Here is a 20151-nt window from a genome sequence, read left to right as displayed (position 1 = left end):
AAAAACAAAAAGTCTCCCAAGAATTATTTTCCACAAAAGGACGTAGAAGGATGGGACATGGGTCAAGAGAGAACCTATTTAGTTTTGGCGCAGATCCGGAAAAAGGGGCGGAGCCAGGATTTTTTTTGTATGACTTTTTTTTTTTTTTTTTTGAAAAATAGAAATCTGAACCTATCAAATTTTAAATGTGGTTTCATAAGGGGACTGTCGGGCCTTGGCTCTACTGGGTGCCATTCTAGTTGTACAGTAGTTTCAAAAAACATTTAACACATATATGCTATAGATATATACACAGAATTCCAACTGTGATCAATGAAGTCTTTTAAACCCTTACTGCAATGTGACTCTGAATTTCAGAATAGAGCCCCATGTCAAACTTTCTGGATAAAGCTTGTGGCCGCGCCTCAGCGCTCTTCTATATTTAAAATGATTCCTCTATTTAAAAGTACAGATGAGACTCAGGGCTGCTCCCTGCCGTCTACCACAGCCGTTTGTGGTGTCTGCAACAGGTGTCCATACACAGATTATAACTACACTAGAGTCCCTTCACTAGACCGAATCAGGCCTCGCACGAGAGACACACGCGTCTGTTGTAAATGTGAGGACGTGGCTCGCCCAATGAAGCTGAATTACACGACTCCAATCCAAATGTGTCAATGCACATTCCACCGTGAGGCATCTTTCTTTAAAGGTACAGATCCACACAGAGAACGTACTCAGCAGTGGTCCGCTGTCGGTTTTATAGAGTTAACTAAACGCCTGAATAATTCCAGTTCATCTTTTATTGCAGAAACCCTTTAATACTCTATTGTATCTTTAATGTATCTTTAATGTTATATTTTTTTTCCCTACAGAAATATTCACATATAACATATTCAAATTCAGTGTCATGTAACTGCAAAACCACAAATTTGAGGGACAAGTCGTGACCTCTGTCACGTCTCATTGCTGCCATTAATGTATGGACTTGAGGCGAGGAATTTCTCACATAGTTTTGCTGATACAGTACATTTAGAAACAAGAAAAACAAAAAAAATTGATCTTTGGTGGTTTGAGTAAACACTGAATATTGTTTTGTGTGGTGAGACAACGTGAAAGTTCTAAAAGAAATCCACAGCAGGAACAGATCCTTGTGTAACTCTGCAAAATGTGTTCCTCACTCCCCCTGCAGGTTGAATTATATAATGCACAAACATTGGCCTTATGACATCATATGGTGAAGGACAAGCATGGCTTTCTTGTCCTTTAAGAGCTTGTAAAAAGTGTGAAATGAGTAAATAATCATTAAATCCAGCAATTTTTAAACTACTTGCATAAACTGTATAACATTTTGACCTTAGATCAGAACAGGATATTAGTTATAGTGTGTTTTTAAATGCACAATGTTTGAATGGAACGTAGTAACACCTGCATTCAACAAGATAAGTCAAAAATATCTGCCAGAAACAAGGCCTGTGTGAAAAAAGAACCGAAAACAACAGACACAGACAATCACATCTCACATATTTTAACTATTTTTTAACATATGAAAAAAATTTGATTTGAAATTAAATCATGAACCAACATATTGGTTTTTGTGATTAAGGTTGTAAAAGGGTCTATTTTGACTCAAACGGTAATCTTTTCCTGAACCTTCTCGAGTATTTTAGCCTAAACTTCACAAAAGGCCCACTAGAAATCTCCTGAAGAACTTCTGGAATCTCTTCAAGGACCATTAGAAGCTCTTGTACTCCTTGAACTTTCCAAAGAACCTCTGCAACCTAAAGGACCTTTCAAAACCTTCTTAACCACTAAAACATCCAAAACGTTCCTGAAAACTAACTCACTGATCACTAGAACCTCATGAAGGAACAATAACACCTCCCTTAGATTCTATAAATAATCTTCTGATGTTTAAAATCCCATCATTTGATCTGTTGCTCGAAATGAAAGCACATGGCGCCATCTTGTGGTAGTACTCTGGTACTTCGTTGGTAACCTGCTGTGACGACTCTGGGAGATATAAAAGAAAAGATCACATAAATATATCTATAATAATGGAAACCTGCGGTATATGTCAATGGCAATACACAACAACACTTCATTTTGACTGATATTTAATATTTAGACATGGGGCAACAGCCATTTTTACAGCACAATTTGCATAATTTATCAATACCTCCTGTATACAATCACAAAACCATGACGTTAGATTTTTTTTTTTCTGTTTACTTACAAGTGAAAAACCAGACGGGTTTTACAAGCATAATCTTTGTACAGTCAGCATACATCATCAATAATTTGAATAAGTTTTCTTCGTAATCCCCCACCCCCCCATAACATTTTTGTTCTATATCTCTCTCTCTCTCTCTACCTCATTCGCTTTTTTTTTCTTTAGTAATATCTGGACACAAAAATAGTATGAACCACCAACGAAACATGCAACATCCAGTGTGAGCACATTTAAATTCTCCTGCAACTACTTGAGCTGTTACGATTGACGCCTGTGTCATTGGACTCTGGTAAACCTTTAGTGTTTGGTGTTTGGTTCATGTGGGTCCCTATAGACAGACATAAGGTCGATTCTCAGTCTATCCACTGTACACGGATCAAAAATACAACGACTTCCTGTTACTTCTATTATCACACACCTGTTTGTTTTTTTGTTGTCGTCTGCTAAAAGACCTATTGCTCCCCAAACCCCAGTATAAAAAGCTGTGTATTTACAAGGTTGGAAATAGAGAGATGGCATCTGTATGTTCGTGTGTGAGCGTGTGTGTGTGTGATTCTCTGTGTGTTTTAAAGTGGATAATTTTTTTTTAGACAGACAACACTTTTAAAGAAGGGTGACATGCATGGACTTGGCATGAAGGTGCAACACACACACAAGCACATGGATATAAAAATAAGAAAAAGGAAATTACACACACCACAGACCTCAAAACTACTACTGTTTCAGGTGTAATATCTCATTTCTCATACACACACTGGGAAACGAAACTATTCAAATGGGGAGTGCAGAAAAAGATCATTTGAATAGGAATGTTATTTTTTTTTTCTCTCATCCTGATTCATATCTAGGGTGAAATTCGGGATCTCCGCAGGGTGATTTCCGTATGTGAGTGTGTGTGTTCGTGCACAAGGGCATAAATGTTGGTTCTCTGAGTTTCAGGCCCTCCAAACGTTGTAAACAAGCACTACATCGTGTATAAAAAACAAAAATTCCTCAACTCCCCTATGTACACCTGATATGTACTGTAAACAAATATAATACAACATAGGAAATAGTCTCACAGGCAATAAACAGTGATTCATATAGCCATTCAAAATAATACATTAAAATAAAAAATCATATTAAAGCAGTAACCATTTCAAGGAGAACATAACGGTGCAAAAGAAAAAATCAATACAAATGTTTCCTCTCCTGGAAAGTGTCACACGTCTGGCGAGTCAACATGCAGTTACCACCTTCGTACAGTAGACGTTGCATAGAAATCTCTCGGATATTAAGTGTAGTTTCACTTGAACATGTTGAACGCACCAGCTGTCCTGCTTCTTGACCTCCAAGCAAGCACACAGGGTGACCTTTCTCAAGAGCCAACCAAAAAAAAGGGAATGATAAATATCTAAAGACACAACATTGCGGTTTGAAGTGTAACTGACGATATCGAGACACATCAAGACACATCAAGACACGAAAAACAAACGCTGGGACAAAACATCAACATGCTACGGTGATAGAATTGTCGTATCTAAGAGTGATAACTGTGATGACTTTTTTTAATGGATTAGTTTCCGGCACATTTGTCTTTTGTTCGGTACAACATCCCCTGTCATCCCCCTTTTTCATTCACCTCTCTACTTCCTCACCTCCAATAGGTTTAAAAAAAATAATAATAAATAAATAAATAAATAAAATCCCTGTCTGTCTCATTTCTTAACAGGACGAAAAGGTTGTTTTTTTTACATTCTAAGCAGGAAAAAAGTGCAAAACACCACAAAAGCGTGCGTTGTTGAGTTGACTGCCCTGACGAACGAAGCAGGAGTGACGTACAGTAAGACTCGAACAATGTGCTTGGATCTCACAAAGAAAAAACGAGAAATGCTCAACTCTCAAAACAGGAAATGTCTCACATTCTAAGGGGCGTCGTGGATAAATAAAAACCTCTATGTCACAATCATAAGGACGCGATTGTCTGTGATAAAGATATCTATATATCTATCTATATGTGTTATAGTTCATTTCCAGCTATGACACTTCACTATGTACAAAGTGAACCTTGGAGGTGAGTTGTTTTTTTGTGTGGCACTGCAAATAGATGGAGTCATGCTCACAATATATAGTGTCCAATCTGATATATAATAATATTTATCATTTATCAAACAATAACTTAAGGTGAACAATAAGTCGTTTCTGTTCATAAATTCAAAAAACATGCTCGTAGGGATTTCCCCCCCCCCCCCCCCTCTTGAACTGGAATGATAGGTAGTGTGTTGTAAAATATACTATGCTTCCTTCCCAGGGTATGTTTTTAGAAGTATTTAAATAATTGAGGAGAAGACAAATGATAGAACTCTACACTAATATCATAATACAAAAATAAATACGAGGGTCTCCCCGGGGGAGTCTTCACAATATCTTATTCTCAAAATGCTTTGTAAATCATTAAAACTCTGCAGGTCATAATAAAGCAATGAGGAAAACCTGTCATGGATAAACACCAAAACAAAAATTACAATCTGCGAGTGTGTCCATCCCCTATATCTATTAAAAATTAAGATTTCTCTGCTGCGTGAATGAATATGTGCAAAGTTGTTGTGAATGATTGTGAATGATTGTGGGTGCATGCGTGTGTGTTAGTGAATGAAAGTGTGTAATACCTGGTTGATTCCGTACTTGACCATCTGAACTCCGCACTTGCGTCCTACTCTACTGTACACTCTATTTCCTGTAAACGTGTTCATGTCCTGTAAACTCCTAAAATTCTTCCGCCCGCTGTCCTACACGACAGAAATCCACAGCTGAACTCCTTCTCACCTTCCAAAACTCAAAGTATGTTTGGCCCCATCTCATGCCCTAACCACCCACCACCCTCGCCCCACCAAACACGTGTGACCTAAGTGACCCTAGGTGTCAGAAAACCTTCTTGTGCCCTTGAGGATTTTTCCTTCTTCTTCTTCTTCTTCTACGAGTTGATGTGGGCGGTGCTGGCGAGCAGCTTGTGCCAGCTCACCACTTGCTTGCGAAGGTCGATTTTGTCCAGCCAAACGTAGGCCTCCCCGATCAGAGTCTTCTTCATGAACTTGCCGCCGTTGGACACCAGGAACAGCTGGAGAAGACCAGGAAGTCACGTGTACACCAGGTTACTTTTATTTCACACAGATGATCAATTTCACTCTCATGTCTGTTTAATAAATATGAAGAAAATGGGAAATGATTTATACATGTGTGATCTTTGCGGGTGATGGAATATTTTTTCTTAGCTCTACTGAGAGCCAGGCTTTATGCTAAGATGAAACAAGTATCCTTTGACTCTACTTCGTCCATATTAATAAAATACAGTATGTAGCTATCATACTGTGTGTGTGTGTGTGTGTGTGTGTGTGATGAACTGAGGGTGGGATCACCTGAAGAGAGTGTCCGGTGGGGTTCATACAGAAGCGGAAGGTTTCGTTGAAAGACGGTTCGCGGTCGTGACGACACACTCTGGTCTTTTTCTTGATGATCCTTTTCTGGGTGGCAATATTCACCACGTAGAGCTTCACGTAAAGATCTGTGGAAATCAAACAAGCGTCAGGCAGCTTGGGCATTAGGAACGAAAATATTACGAGGAGGTGGTGAGGTGGGCGGCAATCTGTGGAAGAGAAGCCTGATCGCACCGCGCACGGCAGAGACACACATGTCCCGTCTTCATAATGTTGGGTTAGCATGTAATCCAGCCAAATCATGTGATAAACTGTCCCATCATCTGGTGGTACATGTCCTGTTTTTCAGCACATATTTAGCTTTCAATATTTCAGTTATTAACTGTACAAAATAATTGATGAACAATGTCTGTACACATCAAAAAACAGGACATGTGCCCTTTGTAAGAGGGTACCCTGGTTTCTGTAACCGTGCACATACATTATATATTGGATACACATTGTGTGATATATATAAGAGTCTGTAAAAAATGTAATATATTCCTCATGTTGGTTTCCAAGGGAACTTCGGCTGATAAACACTTTCACAACCCCGTGTGGCTCAGCATCTCGAAGAAAAAAAAACTGGCAAAGATCTTATGGTGTCAGAAGTGTTCGTGTGGGATTCCCAGCTGTCAAATGTTCAAAATGATATATAATCACATAGAATTACATTAAATACAGCGAAGAGGGTACCTAATCAGGAAACTATCGTCTTTGGAGAGTGGGTCCAAAACAGAATTTGAAATCCTGTACGCTGAGACCTTAACAATGTGAATTAATGTGTGTATTCATGTGAACACTGTAGTTATGGGTATTGTCCATTACCAGGCAGGTGGTCTGGAGACTTGAACTTGTAGGTAATGTTGCGGCATTGAAGAATCTCAAGGACCAGTTGCTCTCCCTCCGTCTTCACCTCCTTCTTCAGAGCGATCTTTATCTCCCCCATTACCTGGGATTTACCTATTTTTTTATACACACACAATGGATGGAAGGATGGATTTAATGTTTGGTTTGCCAGCTACAAAAAATGAAATGCCCTGTTTTCCCATTGCGCTCTGTCCAATGGGGCATCTTCTCTCTGAGGCTGCCCTCTTCTGGAGACTAAGTGTACTTACCCGATGAGTAATATCAAACACAGGCCCTGCAAGCAACCGCACTTGTTTTGTTTGGCAAGGAAGTGGAGAAGTTAAGAGGAGGTCTGCCTGACCCGTAGTTGTCTTGGCAACTGACCGGGCGAAAGCTGGGTCAACAAGAACTTGGAAAACCGGGAGGGAAGCCTGTGTGTGTGTGCGCGTGTGTGTGTGCGTGTCACTGCTGTAAAGAGTGTGATGGCGAACCTCAGGTCTCTCTAGCTCTTTGAGGTCATCTTTGCACCTCCGTAGTAGTCATGGTTACATGACTCACAACATCACAGGCGGGGGGGGGAGATGGGAGGAATTAGCAAAGACATCACGGTAAAAATATCCCAGGTCTGCATAGACTCTGATGTTAATGATTAATGAACACCTTTATACTCTTTCATACTGAATTTTTCAATGAGTTGACCAGCCAATCGCCAAACCAATGATCAATTATATCAATTGATCAGTAATTTGACACTATATCCACTGTTCCTTCGCGGCTGCACACTGACATGCGAATGCAGGGTTTGTTAGAGTTCAACAGCGTAAAGTTATTCAAACGCATTTTAAAAACAAAAATGTATCTGCACGCACGCTCACGCACGCACGCCTCACCTTCAGTGTCACCGTGTCCGAGTGAGGATTTCATCGCGTCAGTGCCGTTTGGAATCTTTCCACTTAAGAGAGACGGAACAAAATCAGAGAAATGATACGACTAGATAACAGTTATTTTAAGTGTCAAACACAGTTGTGTCTGAGAGCAGCGGGAGTAAAAGTTGAGTATCAGATAGGCATTTATAGTTGATTCAACAGCGTCTTTAAGAGAAAGGTACTGGACACGCCGACTCACAATCGGGGCACCTGGAAGATGGCACTGTCCACCTCGTTTGCCTCCGCCTCTTCGTCCAACAAGCTGTAGGCGCTGCCACTCAGGCCGCTGTCCAATGAGGCCGCTGTGACGGGGGCATCGCTGGATCTGTAGCTTGAGCGAGCTGCGCAGAGATACGACCGCATCCATCACGACAAGACAAGGACAAGAGACAGGAAGGAAAAGAAAAAGAAAAAATGCACCTCTGCCAGGTCCAGGGAAGTAAAAACTAGGGCCAAGGAGCATTAGTTAATATCCGCAGCCACTAAAACCCACCATAATCCACTTCAGTGCTCAAAATGATGCATTCCAACTGAAACGTAATGAATTGCACACAAACATTCAGGAGGACTTGAACATGGACAAACAAACGAACTTACTTTCTCTCGGACAAAGACAAGACAGTAATAGCACCACATATAAAGCTTTAACGTGAAACATAAATAAATCCAGAGATATAGAACACAGATATGTTTATGCAGACCACACAAGAGGCACGTAGACCCTAGTGACAATGTTAGTCTACTATATGAACTATTTAGATTAATCTCATGTCTCAGTCTCAACCATTTAGTTTAAAAAGTTTAAATCTCATATCAGGAAGAGTTTAAAGGATTTTTTATGTGTGTTCCCTTTTTTAAAGACATTTTTAAACAGCCTTTTTTTTTTTTTTACACGTACAACATATTTTAGATGTAACTCTTTAAGAAGCACATGTTTAAATGTTTTACATTTCAACATTTTGGTCTCAGAAACAGCTGATCAGGCAGTGTGACAAGAGTATGAATGAGATGCGTGGATGTGGTGCAGAACAGGATCCATGCCGACACGCTTTTCTTCCAGGCCACTCAACGCAACGCCGCTGACTCGACTGCGAAAGGCTCACTGATACCGGCTCAATGAAAGCAGCGCGTGACGCAGCAGATGCGGCCGCGGCTCAGCGTCAAGCTCCCGGTGAATCACATCGCAGTTTGAGACGTTCATTTCCTGGCATCAGTGAGCTGTGTCGGTGGCCGTGAAAAGGAAGTGTGCCTGGCTGCATGAATCCCCGGTGATGTGGCTGAGTGCAACTTTCTCTCTGTCTCTTCCTGTCTCTTTTATTAGCCTTTAAAGACCCCCCCCCCCCCCCCACCTCTCTCCCTCTCTGCAGGTGTGCGTTAGTAGTGCCGCATCCGCTCGTTCTCTCACTCTCTCCCTCCCCTCGCTCCATCTGTGCTTCAGTCACACGACAGGGAGGAGACGCTTGGGCAAACTCTCACCTCCGGTGCTCTGCGGCCTCTCCTCTGACACGGCTTTCCTGAGGGTCAGGTGTCTGCCGTCTGCTCGGCTCCCTTTGGCCGACGCGGCCGACGGCAGGGCGGGCAGCCAATCGGACGGGGCTCTCTGAATGGTGAGCACGCCCACGACACTGTGTCTCTGGTGCCTCAGTGAGAGGCGGCCTCTTTGGCCTGGACGTGTTTGTTTTCGCAGGCGCAGGTCAGGTGTCAGAGGGGGGTCACGTCAGGAAACAAAGGTCATGGGGTCGTAGTTCAAGATGAAAGGGACGGAGGGGGCAATGGGGGGGGCAAGATGGAGATTCAAAGAGCAGTTTATCTTCACCATGGTAACCAGCTTGACTGTCAATCACATGCAGCCACAGTGTGCGGTGCACATTCGCCCCTCCCGCGTGTCATTGAGGGGCGGGGGGTGTGCAGCATCTACTGAGGTGCATTGTGGGTCCCGTAGTTATTTAAACAGAAAAGGGAGGGGGTTGTGGCCTGCATGCACAGCCGTCTCAGTGGAGGAGCTTCAGAAAAGCTGGTCATTGCTTGTTGATAAACAGAAATAAGTAAGTAAAAGTAAACAAATATATAAAAATCCAAAATTAGAAAAATAGAAATACCAAAAGAGGTGAATGATCTCAGGGAGGGATTGGGATTGCAATTTTCTTCTGTTTTATAGGTTGGATCAATCAATCCAATCTATTTGACTGCTACCTGTCAGTAGAAAGTAACTGAACTTGTAGTAACAAAGCTAAATTTTACGGGTCTTAGTAATTTAAAGAAGTGTGGAGACGTCACTGACAGATTTGGCTCTGATCTTTAAGAATATCACCCAGAGATTCTCTTTGTCAGGTTTTCCTTTTTCCCTCTCTATATATTGTCATACTGGTGAGTAAAGTTAATGTAACTAATTAACAATTCAAAACCTAACTTCAAACTACAGGAAAAAGTTATTATTTATGATTAACTCTGTTAAGTCATATTTAAAAAAAAAAAAAGATTTCTAGCCTCTAAACTGTATTTTAATGGTTCTAGTTGTTTTTTTTTAAACGGTCAGAACTCCATTGTGCCTCTTTAGGTTCAGTTAAAGGGTGTTGAGCTTAGGGAAGGTCAAAAGACAGTGTGCTACAGTACAGGTGAGGTGCTGGCTACAGACACTACAGAGTACACACAGAAGAGAAGCGGTGGGAGAGTGACACACTGCGAGTACGACGAGGAAGAGGACCAGGGGGTGTTAAAAGTGAGGGAAACCACAAACAGAAAAGGAAACGAAAAAGAACAGAAAAAAAACCCAACTCAACAGAAGGTAGAACAGATGAGTGCGAGGAGGCCATGCTGCGTAGGCTTTTATTTGCGTCTTGGTTTACTTGGTTGGAGGCGTTGCGGCGGCGGCGGCTGCTGCTGCTGCTGCTGCTGCTGCTGCTGCTGCGGGACATCGCCCGTTGCTATGGCAGCGCCTCCGCTGCTTCCAGTGCCGCCAGTGTCCTGATGGTGTTGCCGTGCGGCGCTTTTGCTGGAGCGCGAAGCGCCGTGCGAGCGAGAGTGTTGGCTGTGTCCGTGGCTGTGGCTTTGTCTCTGGCCCTCGGACGGGGAAGGCTTCGACGTGCCAGGGCTACTGTGAGATTTCTCGATAGTGGGCACCAGCGTGTCTAAAACAACCAGATTCACCAAATTACCAAAAACACCCTGTCCTTTACTTTAGTGAACTGGGGCTGTCACCTTCTGCGTAACACCTGCGGTGACTTGAGTTTCTGGCTATGGTAACCGCCTTACTATGGAAGTCTAGCATCCTCATTACGTTTGTTGGTTATTTTTCTGAATTAGGAGGGGGACATTCAAAGCCTTCCACGGCCATGTGGCCCTCTGTGTTAGGAGAAAGGCAGAAGGAAGCTAAGGCTAGGCCTCTGCGCTGGGTGGCATCATGGCAACCAAGAAAACAGACCACGAGAAAGCAGAAAGCATGAAGCCGAAGCTACGATGGGTGTGCAAAAATGGGCAGAGGACGGTGCTGGTAAATTGTAGAGAGAGAAAAACAGGTGGACAGAGGTGGACACCGAGATAGAGGGAAAAAACAGGAGTGAGAGGTGATAGTGACAGGAAGAGATGGCAAAGAGAGAGAATAAAGAAGAGGAAGGAACGAGCAGAAACAGGAATAGAAGAAGAGCAAAGGGGTATAGACGGTAGAGGGGAGGAGGGTGATAGAGTTGAGACGGCGAAAGGGAATTCAATGTGTCCTACCCTTCGCCGGATCTGGAAAGATCCCGTGGCTGCGGCTCTTGATGACGGATGATTTGGGGGAATCCTGATTAATGTCGTGTGCGGAGCCGGCGGTTTTCGGGGAGGAATGCAGCGAGGAGGGTTTGGAGGAACCGTGTCGGCTCTGGCCGGAGTGGGAGCGCCGGTGGTGGTCGCCCTCGCTCTGCTCCTTCAGGGGGAGCCACCGCGGGACGTTGTCCAGCTGGGCCGTGTTGGACAGGTCAATGAGGACCTGGGAACGGGCAAACGGTCAAATCGGCATTTGCATAAAAAAACAAAAGAAAGGTGCCGGGACTCTATTGATCAAGTGATACTGTCAAAGAGGTTTACCTCTCCTAGGAAATCATTAGAGGAGCACTTGTCATAGTCCCACACGCTGACCTCCAGGGTCTTCTTCCTCAGCTGGAACACACACACACACACACACACACACACACACACACACACACACACACACACACACACACACACACACACACACACACACACACACACACACACACACACACACACACACACACACACACACACACACACACACACACACACACACACACAGAGTCGTATTTTTAGAGTGTATTTTCAAAGCAACTTATCTTGGCTGGCAAGAAAATCATACGTAGTCATTCAGGTCTTAAAAAAAAAGAAAAAAAAAACAGATGACAGAAATTTGCTATGGTTGTTATGACTCCAACAAAATATGGTCTAAATTGGTATAATCAAATCCCAACGGCATATGCATCTACTCCACTAAAACCAATGGCTTGAATACAAGTCAGCATGCCAGCAGAGAAGAGCCAACACTGTGTGTTGTGCTTTTGCATCCAGTTTTGACAACTGAGCCACTGTGTTCATGTTTGTTCGTGTTTCAATTTATTGACTTATTGCTGTAGAGTTTTGGAAAGCATACCAGTTATTAAATCACAATCTTTAAATCAGATTGTCAAACCTTTTAGGGATATATATATATATATATATATATAAATATATATGATGCCAAGTCCCATGACTGGGTGCGTGTCTGACCACATACCTGCTCCAGGTGGATGTTCTTATAGATGACCGTCTGGTTCCACTCGGGGTTGATACTCTTGCCCGCGTGTTTAGACTTCCTCTTGTTTTCAGCACTAGAGAGGCAGACACATCGCAACACTGGTCACAGACCCGGGTCTCGCACGTGGGCCGCCACAACGCAGAGAGCACAATCAGGGCACAATGTGACAGCAGAGGGGAGAGAATGAATGTGATGCACACTGTTTGGACGGTGACAATGTGTGGGGTACGATGTCAGGCTGCGCTGCAAAAAAGTCCATTTTGAGCTCTGTCAAGTCATTTAGTCGCACGGAAATTATTTCGATGTCCTAAAACAAGTGCAAACGTGTGCCAGGTTTTTTTTGTCTCCAGCTAAAGCGGAAATAGACAACTTTTTGGCTTAAACTTGTCATTATGATGTTAAAACTGATTGCGTTTATGTTACATTAGCGTAACCCGAACAAAGAAGAGAATATCTTTCTTTCGGTATCCATCCTCAGTGATGGAAATAAGACAGCGGGTCAACTTCCTCAGGAGCTCTGAGGAAACGTACCGGCGTCTTGCAACAAACCAATTACACCACCTGGAACCACTAGGGGGCACCAAAGTTGTGTGTCGCCTCTTTAAAAGTTAACGCCAATTTGCAGGACCATAATCTGACTGCACTGACTGTTTATTCACTTGTTTTGAGGAAGAACATATTTGACATCACAGTAGACCCACTGGAATAGAATGAATGACTTGTAAAGATGGAGTTTTTTTGCAGAGTGTGGGGTTTGATATAAGATCGTGGGTCATGAGTAAGTCTGCAAGAGTTAGTTTAGCAGAGACGACGACGTTTGACAATGTGTTGGAAAACAATGGAATGGATAAGGGCCGCGGAGCAAAAATAATGAGAGTGTGTATTGAATGTGGCGGGGCATCAAGGGTACAGTACGATGTCGGGGCACGATGTGGGACATTATCGGGGGATTTGAAGAACAAAACATGGACAAACTAAAGGGTGTCAGGCTCAATGTTAGGGTTTCAAACTACAATGTTAGGAACAAAAACAGACCGTCTACCGGGAAAAACACAACAGTTAGCCAGGAAACGTTAATCGTCAACACAGAGGTCTATATATTAATATGTGTTATGTTCAAGACATGGTAAGATGTTAATAGAAAGGGATTTTCGCAATCCAAAATGCAATGCAAAGACATTTAGCCTAAAGGTGAGGGGGACAACATGAGTATGGGGGCGAGGGGGGAAATGTGCAATTGTTCCAGGGTGAGGGGACTGTGAGGGACTGAGCTAGGTGACTCGTGTCAATAAGCCTCCGTTCAGTTATAAAACAACCTGGACGTTTTGTCACCTGCACCAAACTGACAAACCAAAGTTCAACCAAAAAACAGAACCAAAGTGCCAAAGCGGGCAAGTCACATACCTGGCGTTCTGGACAACCATGACCTGACTGAGAGGGTCCAGCATGCATTAAATATAAAGAACAACATACAGAAACAATAGTCAGAGGGAGGGTGGGGGTCAAGGAGTGACTGTGAGTGCCTGTGTGTGTGTTTGTGTGTGTGTGTGTGTGTGTGTGTGTGTGTGCGTGTGGGAGGGGGGAAATTACTGTAGTTCGAGGTGAAGCGATGTGATTCGGTAATTGTGCGTTTGGGAGAGGGGCAAGAACAGGGAGCTGTGGTGTGCTGCGGTGGGTGAACTGAATTTGTGTTTAAGTGTCTCATGAATATCATGTATGTGCATAAAAAAGGGCTTTCAGCTGATGTAACGCATCCTTTGCCAACCCATTGGAGATCTGATACATATGGGTGAACAACAAAGATTAACAAATTTGCACACAAATGTTCAGTAACTTTGCACTTTCAACTTCAGCTGGAATTACCCTTTCGTGGAGATATGCATAAATGTCTGCTTACACAACATGTGTGTTAAGATTGCTTACTTGCAGCCCCAAGAAGCATAATTCCAGCATTATACACAATGACGTGTACATGTCCTGATTGGTGTCTATTATTTGAAACCATAGCAAACACTACAGAACCTCCATGCAGTTGCCAAGAGATCTGTGATGCATCTGTGAAACGCCCCTGTATGGATTGCAACTGGTGCTCTGACGGCTGTGAGATTGACCATGTATACACACGTAGCGTATACAGTATGTGCCCACATGCGCTTTAAATGTGCATGTTTTTGTCACCGCTCTGTGCGCAGGGAAGGCTGCGGTCGCCACTCTTACTCTCACTGCAGCAGTATCGCAACACTCTGTCTAAAACAATCCACTGTGCTGTTTTCAAGTGCAGGTGTGAAATTGAAGGCCTGACACAGAGTGAGCAGCCAGCCACATATTATTGCTTGTATCTGAAACGATCTCTCTCTCTCTCTCTCTCTCTCTCTCTCTCTCTCTCTCTCTCTCTCTCTCTCTCTCTCTCTCTCTCTCTCTCTCTCTCTCTCTCTCTCTCTCTCTCTCTCTCTCTCTCTCTCTCTCTCTCTCTCTCTCTCTCTCTCTCTCTCTCTCTCGTACGGCAGAGAGGGTGGGAGAGTCAATTACAATAAAGCACAATCACAGTGAGGAGGGAGCTCTGGATGTATGAGGGAGTGTGGGTTGTATTTCAAATAAATATAAGAGCTATTGATTTTGACTGCACTCACACCTACAGTGGAGCACCCATCAACAGGGGCGACAACAACACACTAAGCACACTAAACCTCATGCCATTTGCATTACGTTTATGTCATTCTGCAGCGATAAGAGGTGCACATAACGGGACCAGGCGCCTGGGACATTATAAGATGTAACATTTGATGGACCTGGTGTGTAGTGTAAACTTTAAAGGAGCTGACACAGAGGAAAAAAGCCATGTGCTGCACATTGAAAGATGTCATGGTAAGCCAAAATCAATTGTAAATCAATTTTAAAATGAATGGAAATTAGGTTTGAGCTTAACAAAGTGGCTGCCTGCGTAGCCTGGATGTCAATGGGACAATGTACTCAGATTCCTTTCTCCAAAAGTGGCTGAAAGAAGACGGCAAAGAACGAAAAAAAAGTCACACCGTACACAGTTCTGTCTGTTCAGATCAATAAATCAACACCTGCGACGTTTTTTTCTTTCTTTCTCATTTCGTACCATCAATCCTAAACCGACCTTGTTCCTGCTCGGAGCTATTTGAGTTGTGCTTGCAGGTTCCAGGCCCTTGACTCACCCTCTCCCTGGCAGGAGATACACTTTAACAAACGGGTCAGAGTAGCCATTGTTGTCCCGCGGTGCAAGGTTTCGGGCCTGCAGGACGTGGACGATCAAGTTTCCGAGCTGCTTGTCATAGTGGATTTGGAGCTGCAGAAGGAAGCACAGTGAAACGAAAAGGATTTCTAATGCATTTGGAGAGAGACACAATGTATGAACACATAAGGATGAAAAAATTGTTAACATGTAGATTCAATTTGTTATTTTCTTATTTGCTCTTTTAGAGTTTTTTTGAAATGCAAAAATACACAGTTATAATAGTAGTGATAGCATTTCGTACTCTTAGATCTATAATAACCATATTTTAAATCAAAGATTAGAGACCTGTATCTCTCCAGAGATGGGGTGGGACTGGGTCTTCGATCCATCCGTAGTCTGTGAAAAAAAAAAAAGCAACATGTTAAGCAACCTGCCAGCAAAATATGTGTAGGTGAAGATCCATGCATTTACTGGTGGGTGTTCAATACTGTACAGTGTGTACTTTACTGTACTGCGAATGTACTTCATGGAGTGTTTGAGGCTAAAATTTGAGTTACACTCTCAGCATCGATGCATCTGCTTCTCAACATACATCTTGGATAAGCTCCATTTGGTTTTATAACTCGTTTTCAACACAGTCACAGCTCTGTGGCAAATGTGGTTCTCATTATAACATAAAAATAACCCACCCTAATGTTGCAAAATCTGGCAAAAATAAGTTCCACAAAATGTAGTTTTAAACTTGGATGCAAACTATGGTAACTCGCAACTCAATGTTCATGATGGTATTGACACTTCTGGTTATATACAGTCATTTGCAACTGGAACAATCCAGGTCATAATCTGAATTTCAATACTTGACAACCCCCCCCACCCCCCCCACCCCTCTCTCGTGGACTTGCCTTGCTGCTGTGGCGTTTCTTGCTGATGGACGGCGATCCTGGCTGAGCGGGACTGGAGGTTGCCGAGGTGGTGGCGGGCAGACCCGAGGAGGAGGTGGATGTGGGAGCCTGCTGCTGTGACACTTTCTGCAGCTCGGCCGCCAGCTGCTTGGGGTCAACACCTGGAGACCTGGGAGGTCTGTCACCTGCAAAGTGTGTGCAGTACATATGGCCATAAGTGTAAATCATCATCATCATCATCCTACATTCACAATGACATGCATTCAGACGGAGGCAGAAACACAATGAAACAACTATTGTCTAACTTCTACTTATTACGGGGAAAGTTGATAATGGATGGGCCATTAAAAAAGAGAAGGCAACTGAGACCATGAACAGAAAAACATCAAGCTGAATATTAAAGCACCACATTATGGTAGCCCTTTTTGAAAAGAACTTAATATTCCCATAATGGTTTCGATGCAATCCAGACAAACGGAGGAAACGGGTCATAAGTAATGCATGGTTGAACTTGTAAAAAAAGGGTTTGAGATAGATTAGAGTCTAGAATAGAGTCTGAAAACGGCAAGAGACTCGAGTTAATTAGAAAAATACAGATGAGGCAGCGATGGTGGAGAAGCAGTAAAAAGCACATTGGGGCTGGACTTGTTAAAAGAACTGCAACTTACCTTTGCTGTGCTCGTGGAAATCCAAATGCTGGGAACCATCTGACTCAGCGAGCATGTTGAGATCACTGAAAAACAGGAAAAAATGACGTGTTATTTAATTTTGAAAAATAAAAAAAGCAACCATGACCTATACCATTAAACATGACATCAAAAAACCCAGGGACATGTTTGGTGGCGTATAATTTAGGGGCTAATTGACTGCAAGTCAAACTGCAGAGGGCTGCATTAGGGAGATGAAGAGGCTGGATTTGAATCCAAGCTAAATTGAGAAAGAAATACAAAATGTGATGCGCTAAAATTGTAATGCAGGAGAGAAAGATGGAGAGAAAGGTTATACTCACAGTCTGACACACACTTCGGCGTCATTACACGGCTGTCCGACGAGCCCTTGAACTTCTTCGTACGTCTTCCCCGTCAGATGAACACCATTCCACTCCAGGACTTGCATTCCTACACACGATTTGCGCACAGGAAAACAATTAAAAGTACAGCGGTGTTTGCTTTTTTAACCTTTTTTTTTTGCAGTGCAACACAAACCTCTACTTTAAGAGAAAAAAGAAAGGGAGTGTCTCTTTGAATGAATAAAGGGACCAATTCATTCTGAGACCAACCTTTGATTCACAGCGCGTAATCCTGAGAGAAAAAAGCGTTGATTCTTGCACTCAAACGACACGTGCGTCACACTGCGGGCCTAAAACCGGAGAGATAAATGCTGGGGACAGCCCAAACAGCGGCCGCGTGACAAAGCTGCTCATGGAGGCAAAAACAAGAGTCAAAATGAACTCGAAAATGGCCTCATGTTATTTGAGCAAGAATTGGGAGGGCAACACTTCAAACATGATGCATTATGGCCTGGAAAGAAAACAGAATCTAATCAGATACTCTTTCACGCCAGTCTATTCTCCTGCAGTGACAAATGTCTCACAGGAGGAACAGACTGTTCATTTATTTTTTTTGATTAAATCCAGCAGTGAAATTTCACATGAATCCACACGGCACAGCAAACCCCGACGCATCCTCCAAAACACACCCTGCACACTAACAGGACTTACACCGTTTGAAACAGCTCATCAGCAGCGTCCTCTGTTTGCGGCGATACTCTCTCGCTGCATGCGTGAGTGACAGGGAAGCTGCACTGTAGTTACACAATCATCAAATTGGTCCCATTGTGATTTCTGAATTCCATCAACATCCAAAGTATGCAGTCTTACACACACACACACACACACACACACACACACACACACACACACACACACACACACACACACACACACACACACACACACACACACACACACACACACACACACACACACACACACACACACACACACACACACACACACACACACACACACTTGGCCTCTGTGTCTCTGTGACAAGCCCCTTTTCGCCTGTTGAATGTGACAACATTTGTCTAAAGTCGCACCACAGAGAGCGAGACGCCATGTTCCCACTGGCAGAATCAGTGAAGTACTTTGCAGCCATTCTGCTGAGTGTTGATGACAGGGTTAAGGGTGTTATCATGGCTGAGTTGTCCTTGCGGCTAACAACACCACAGATGCATCCTGACTCTTGGACTGCAGCAGTCTTCATCTGCTTCAGCCTGTACCATAGAGTTCTCTCTGTGCTTTGGGCAGAACCACAATGGATGAGACAGTAGGGAAAAGGTGGATAATATGGAGCACAAGCGGCATTAAGTGTATCGTTGATTTAAATAGAATATAGATGATTACGATGTTTTCTTGATGTATGACGACTATAAAAACATTTGTCATAAGAAACGCTATGATATAACACAATACAACAATATTATGTAAAAATAAACTGAAGTTATGAGGATTTTAAAAAAATGCAGTGTGATCAATTCTCTGCCCTTTGATATTTTCCAATATCTTATTAAATTTTAAATTCAATTGATCTTGTTTCATATATTTTCAATTAAATTGTAACCCCTTACACTATATATATTAATATTTTCTAGTGATGCAAACATTTGTAAGTATATCTTCTTAGGCTCATGGTACTGATTAATCTAAATTAATACATTTGCATTACTCTTATATTTTCTGCTTTGTAATTAAAATCTCCATATTCATTTTTCATTCATTATTTTTTTGTCAAGAGGTAACACTTGACATTATAATTTGGCTATGTCATACAAAAATCTATTTTTGAATTCATGCAAATATCTATAAGCTGAATGAAGCCCCATTTATTTTTTATTACAGTTTTTTTTTTTAAATTTTCATCTTTTCATTACGCAGTTTTCACTGGAACCGTTTCAGAATGTCCTAATGAAGAAGTGGAGAGACAAACAGAGAAGGGAAAGAAAAAGTAGTGACGGAGGGGGGAAAAACAGGAAATAGAGCACGGACAGATGTATTGCCCACGCAATACAGGTCCAACCTCGGCAGGGCTTCTCCCTCCCTATCTCACCATCCATAGATCACCCGTGTGGCAGCTTCAAAAAGGCTCGGGCCGCGGCTTTACCAATTGTCCGACACCTTCAATGTGCCTCAACGCAGAGATTAAGGGGACCGTGAGTGGACAGATGGACTGGGAGGGCGAGAGGGTTAACTGCTCCCAGACTCCCCCATGTGAAATCAATAACACCTCATGAAATGTGTTCGTGTTCATACACCATACACCAGTTCATCGTCAGGTGGTGTCAGTGAGAGGTATGTAAGGGTGAAATCCGGGTCATATACTGTATCTGTGGGGCGAGTGCATTATGTTTACATTGTGACAGTTGTAGCTTCCACCTACAGTATAGAAAGTAACGGCTTACATTTCAGGGGGAGGATAATCAAATAATATATTCGAACAATACCTCTGAGGCAGAGGGGTGGTTAGCTTAGCTTAGCCCAAAAACTGGAAACAGGATGAAATAGTGGACCAGCTCTTGTGAGTGACTAGTGAGCTTCAGAGGTAGGCTACTGACAGATGGATTTTGGACAGAGCCAGGTTAGCCGTTTCAACTCTTTGTGCTAAGCTAAGCTAATTGGCTGTTTGGTATTTACCATACAGACATGAGTAAGGTATCGATCTTCTCATCTAACTCTTAGAAAAGAAAGAAAATAAGCACAAAAGGGAATGTAGAATTAAACTGTAAATAAACACTTAAAACAATCTTCAAAATATTTTG

The 20151-nt window shown here is 42.8% G+C and overlaps 1 protein-coding gene across 4 annotated transcripts in view; it reads right to left on the bottom strand.

Moving 5' to 3' along the window:
* Positions 1–2079: 2079 nt before the first annotated feature.
* Positions 2080–20151, bottom strand: part of pcloa (piccolo presynaptic cytomatrix protein a) — a 51904-nt gene continuing 33832 nt past the window's right edge. The window contains exons 12-26 of one of the 4 annotated variants that reach the window (XM_035615643.2): positions 17342–17450; positions 17001–17065; positions 16333–16517; positions 15776–15826; positions 15411–15541; positions 13633–13659; positions 12208–12301; positions 11505–11576; positions 11157–11406; positions 10286–10567; positions 7639–7780; positions 7404–7465; positions 6493–6627; positions 5608–5753; positions 2080–5309 (exon numbers count right to left, since the gene is read on the bottom strand). In XM_035615643.2, coding sequence (XP_035471536.2) covers positions 5166–5309; positions 5608–5753; positions 6493–6627; positions 7404–7465; positions 7639–7780; positions 10286–10567; positions 11157–11406; positions 11505–11576; positions 12208–12301; positions 13633–13659; positions 15411–15541; positions 15776–15826; positions 16333–16517; positions 17001–17065; positions 17342–17450 — 1895 coding nt within the window. In that variant the 3' untranslated portion in view covers positions 2080–5165. Of the gene's footprint in view, positions 5310–5607; positions 5754–6492; positions 6628–7403; positions 7466–7638; positions 7781–8915; positions 9105–10285; positions 10568–11156; positions 11407–11504; positions 11577–12207; positions 12302–13632; positions 13660–15410; positions 15542–15775; positions 15827–16332; positions 16518–17000; positions 17066–17341; positions 17451–20151 lie in introns of all 4 variants that reach the window. The other 3 variants (XM_047336430.1, XM_047336431.1, XM_047336429.1) reach the window with 3 other exon arrangements.

Source organism: Scophthalmus maximus, chromosome 12 (assembly GCF_022379125.1).
Source record: "Scophthalmus maximus strain ysfricsl-2021 chromosome 12, ASM2237912v1, whole genome shotgun sequence".
NCBI lineage: Eukaryota > Metazoa > Chordata > Actinopteri > Pleuronectiformes > Scophthalmidae > Scophthalmus > Scophthalmus maximus.
This window is presented reverse-complemented; position numbering and strand designations above follow the sequence as displayed.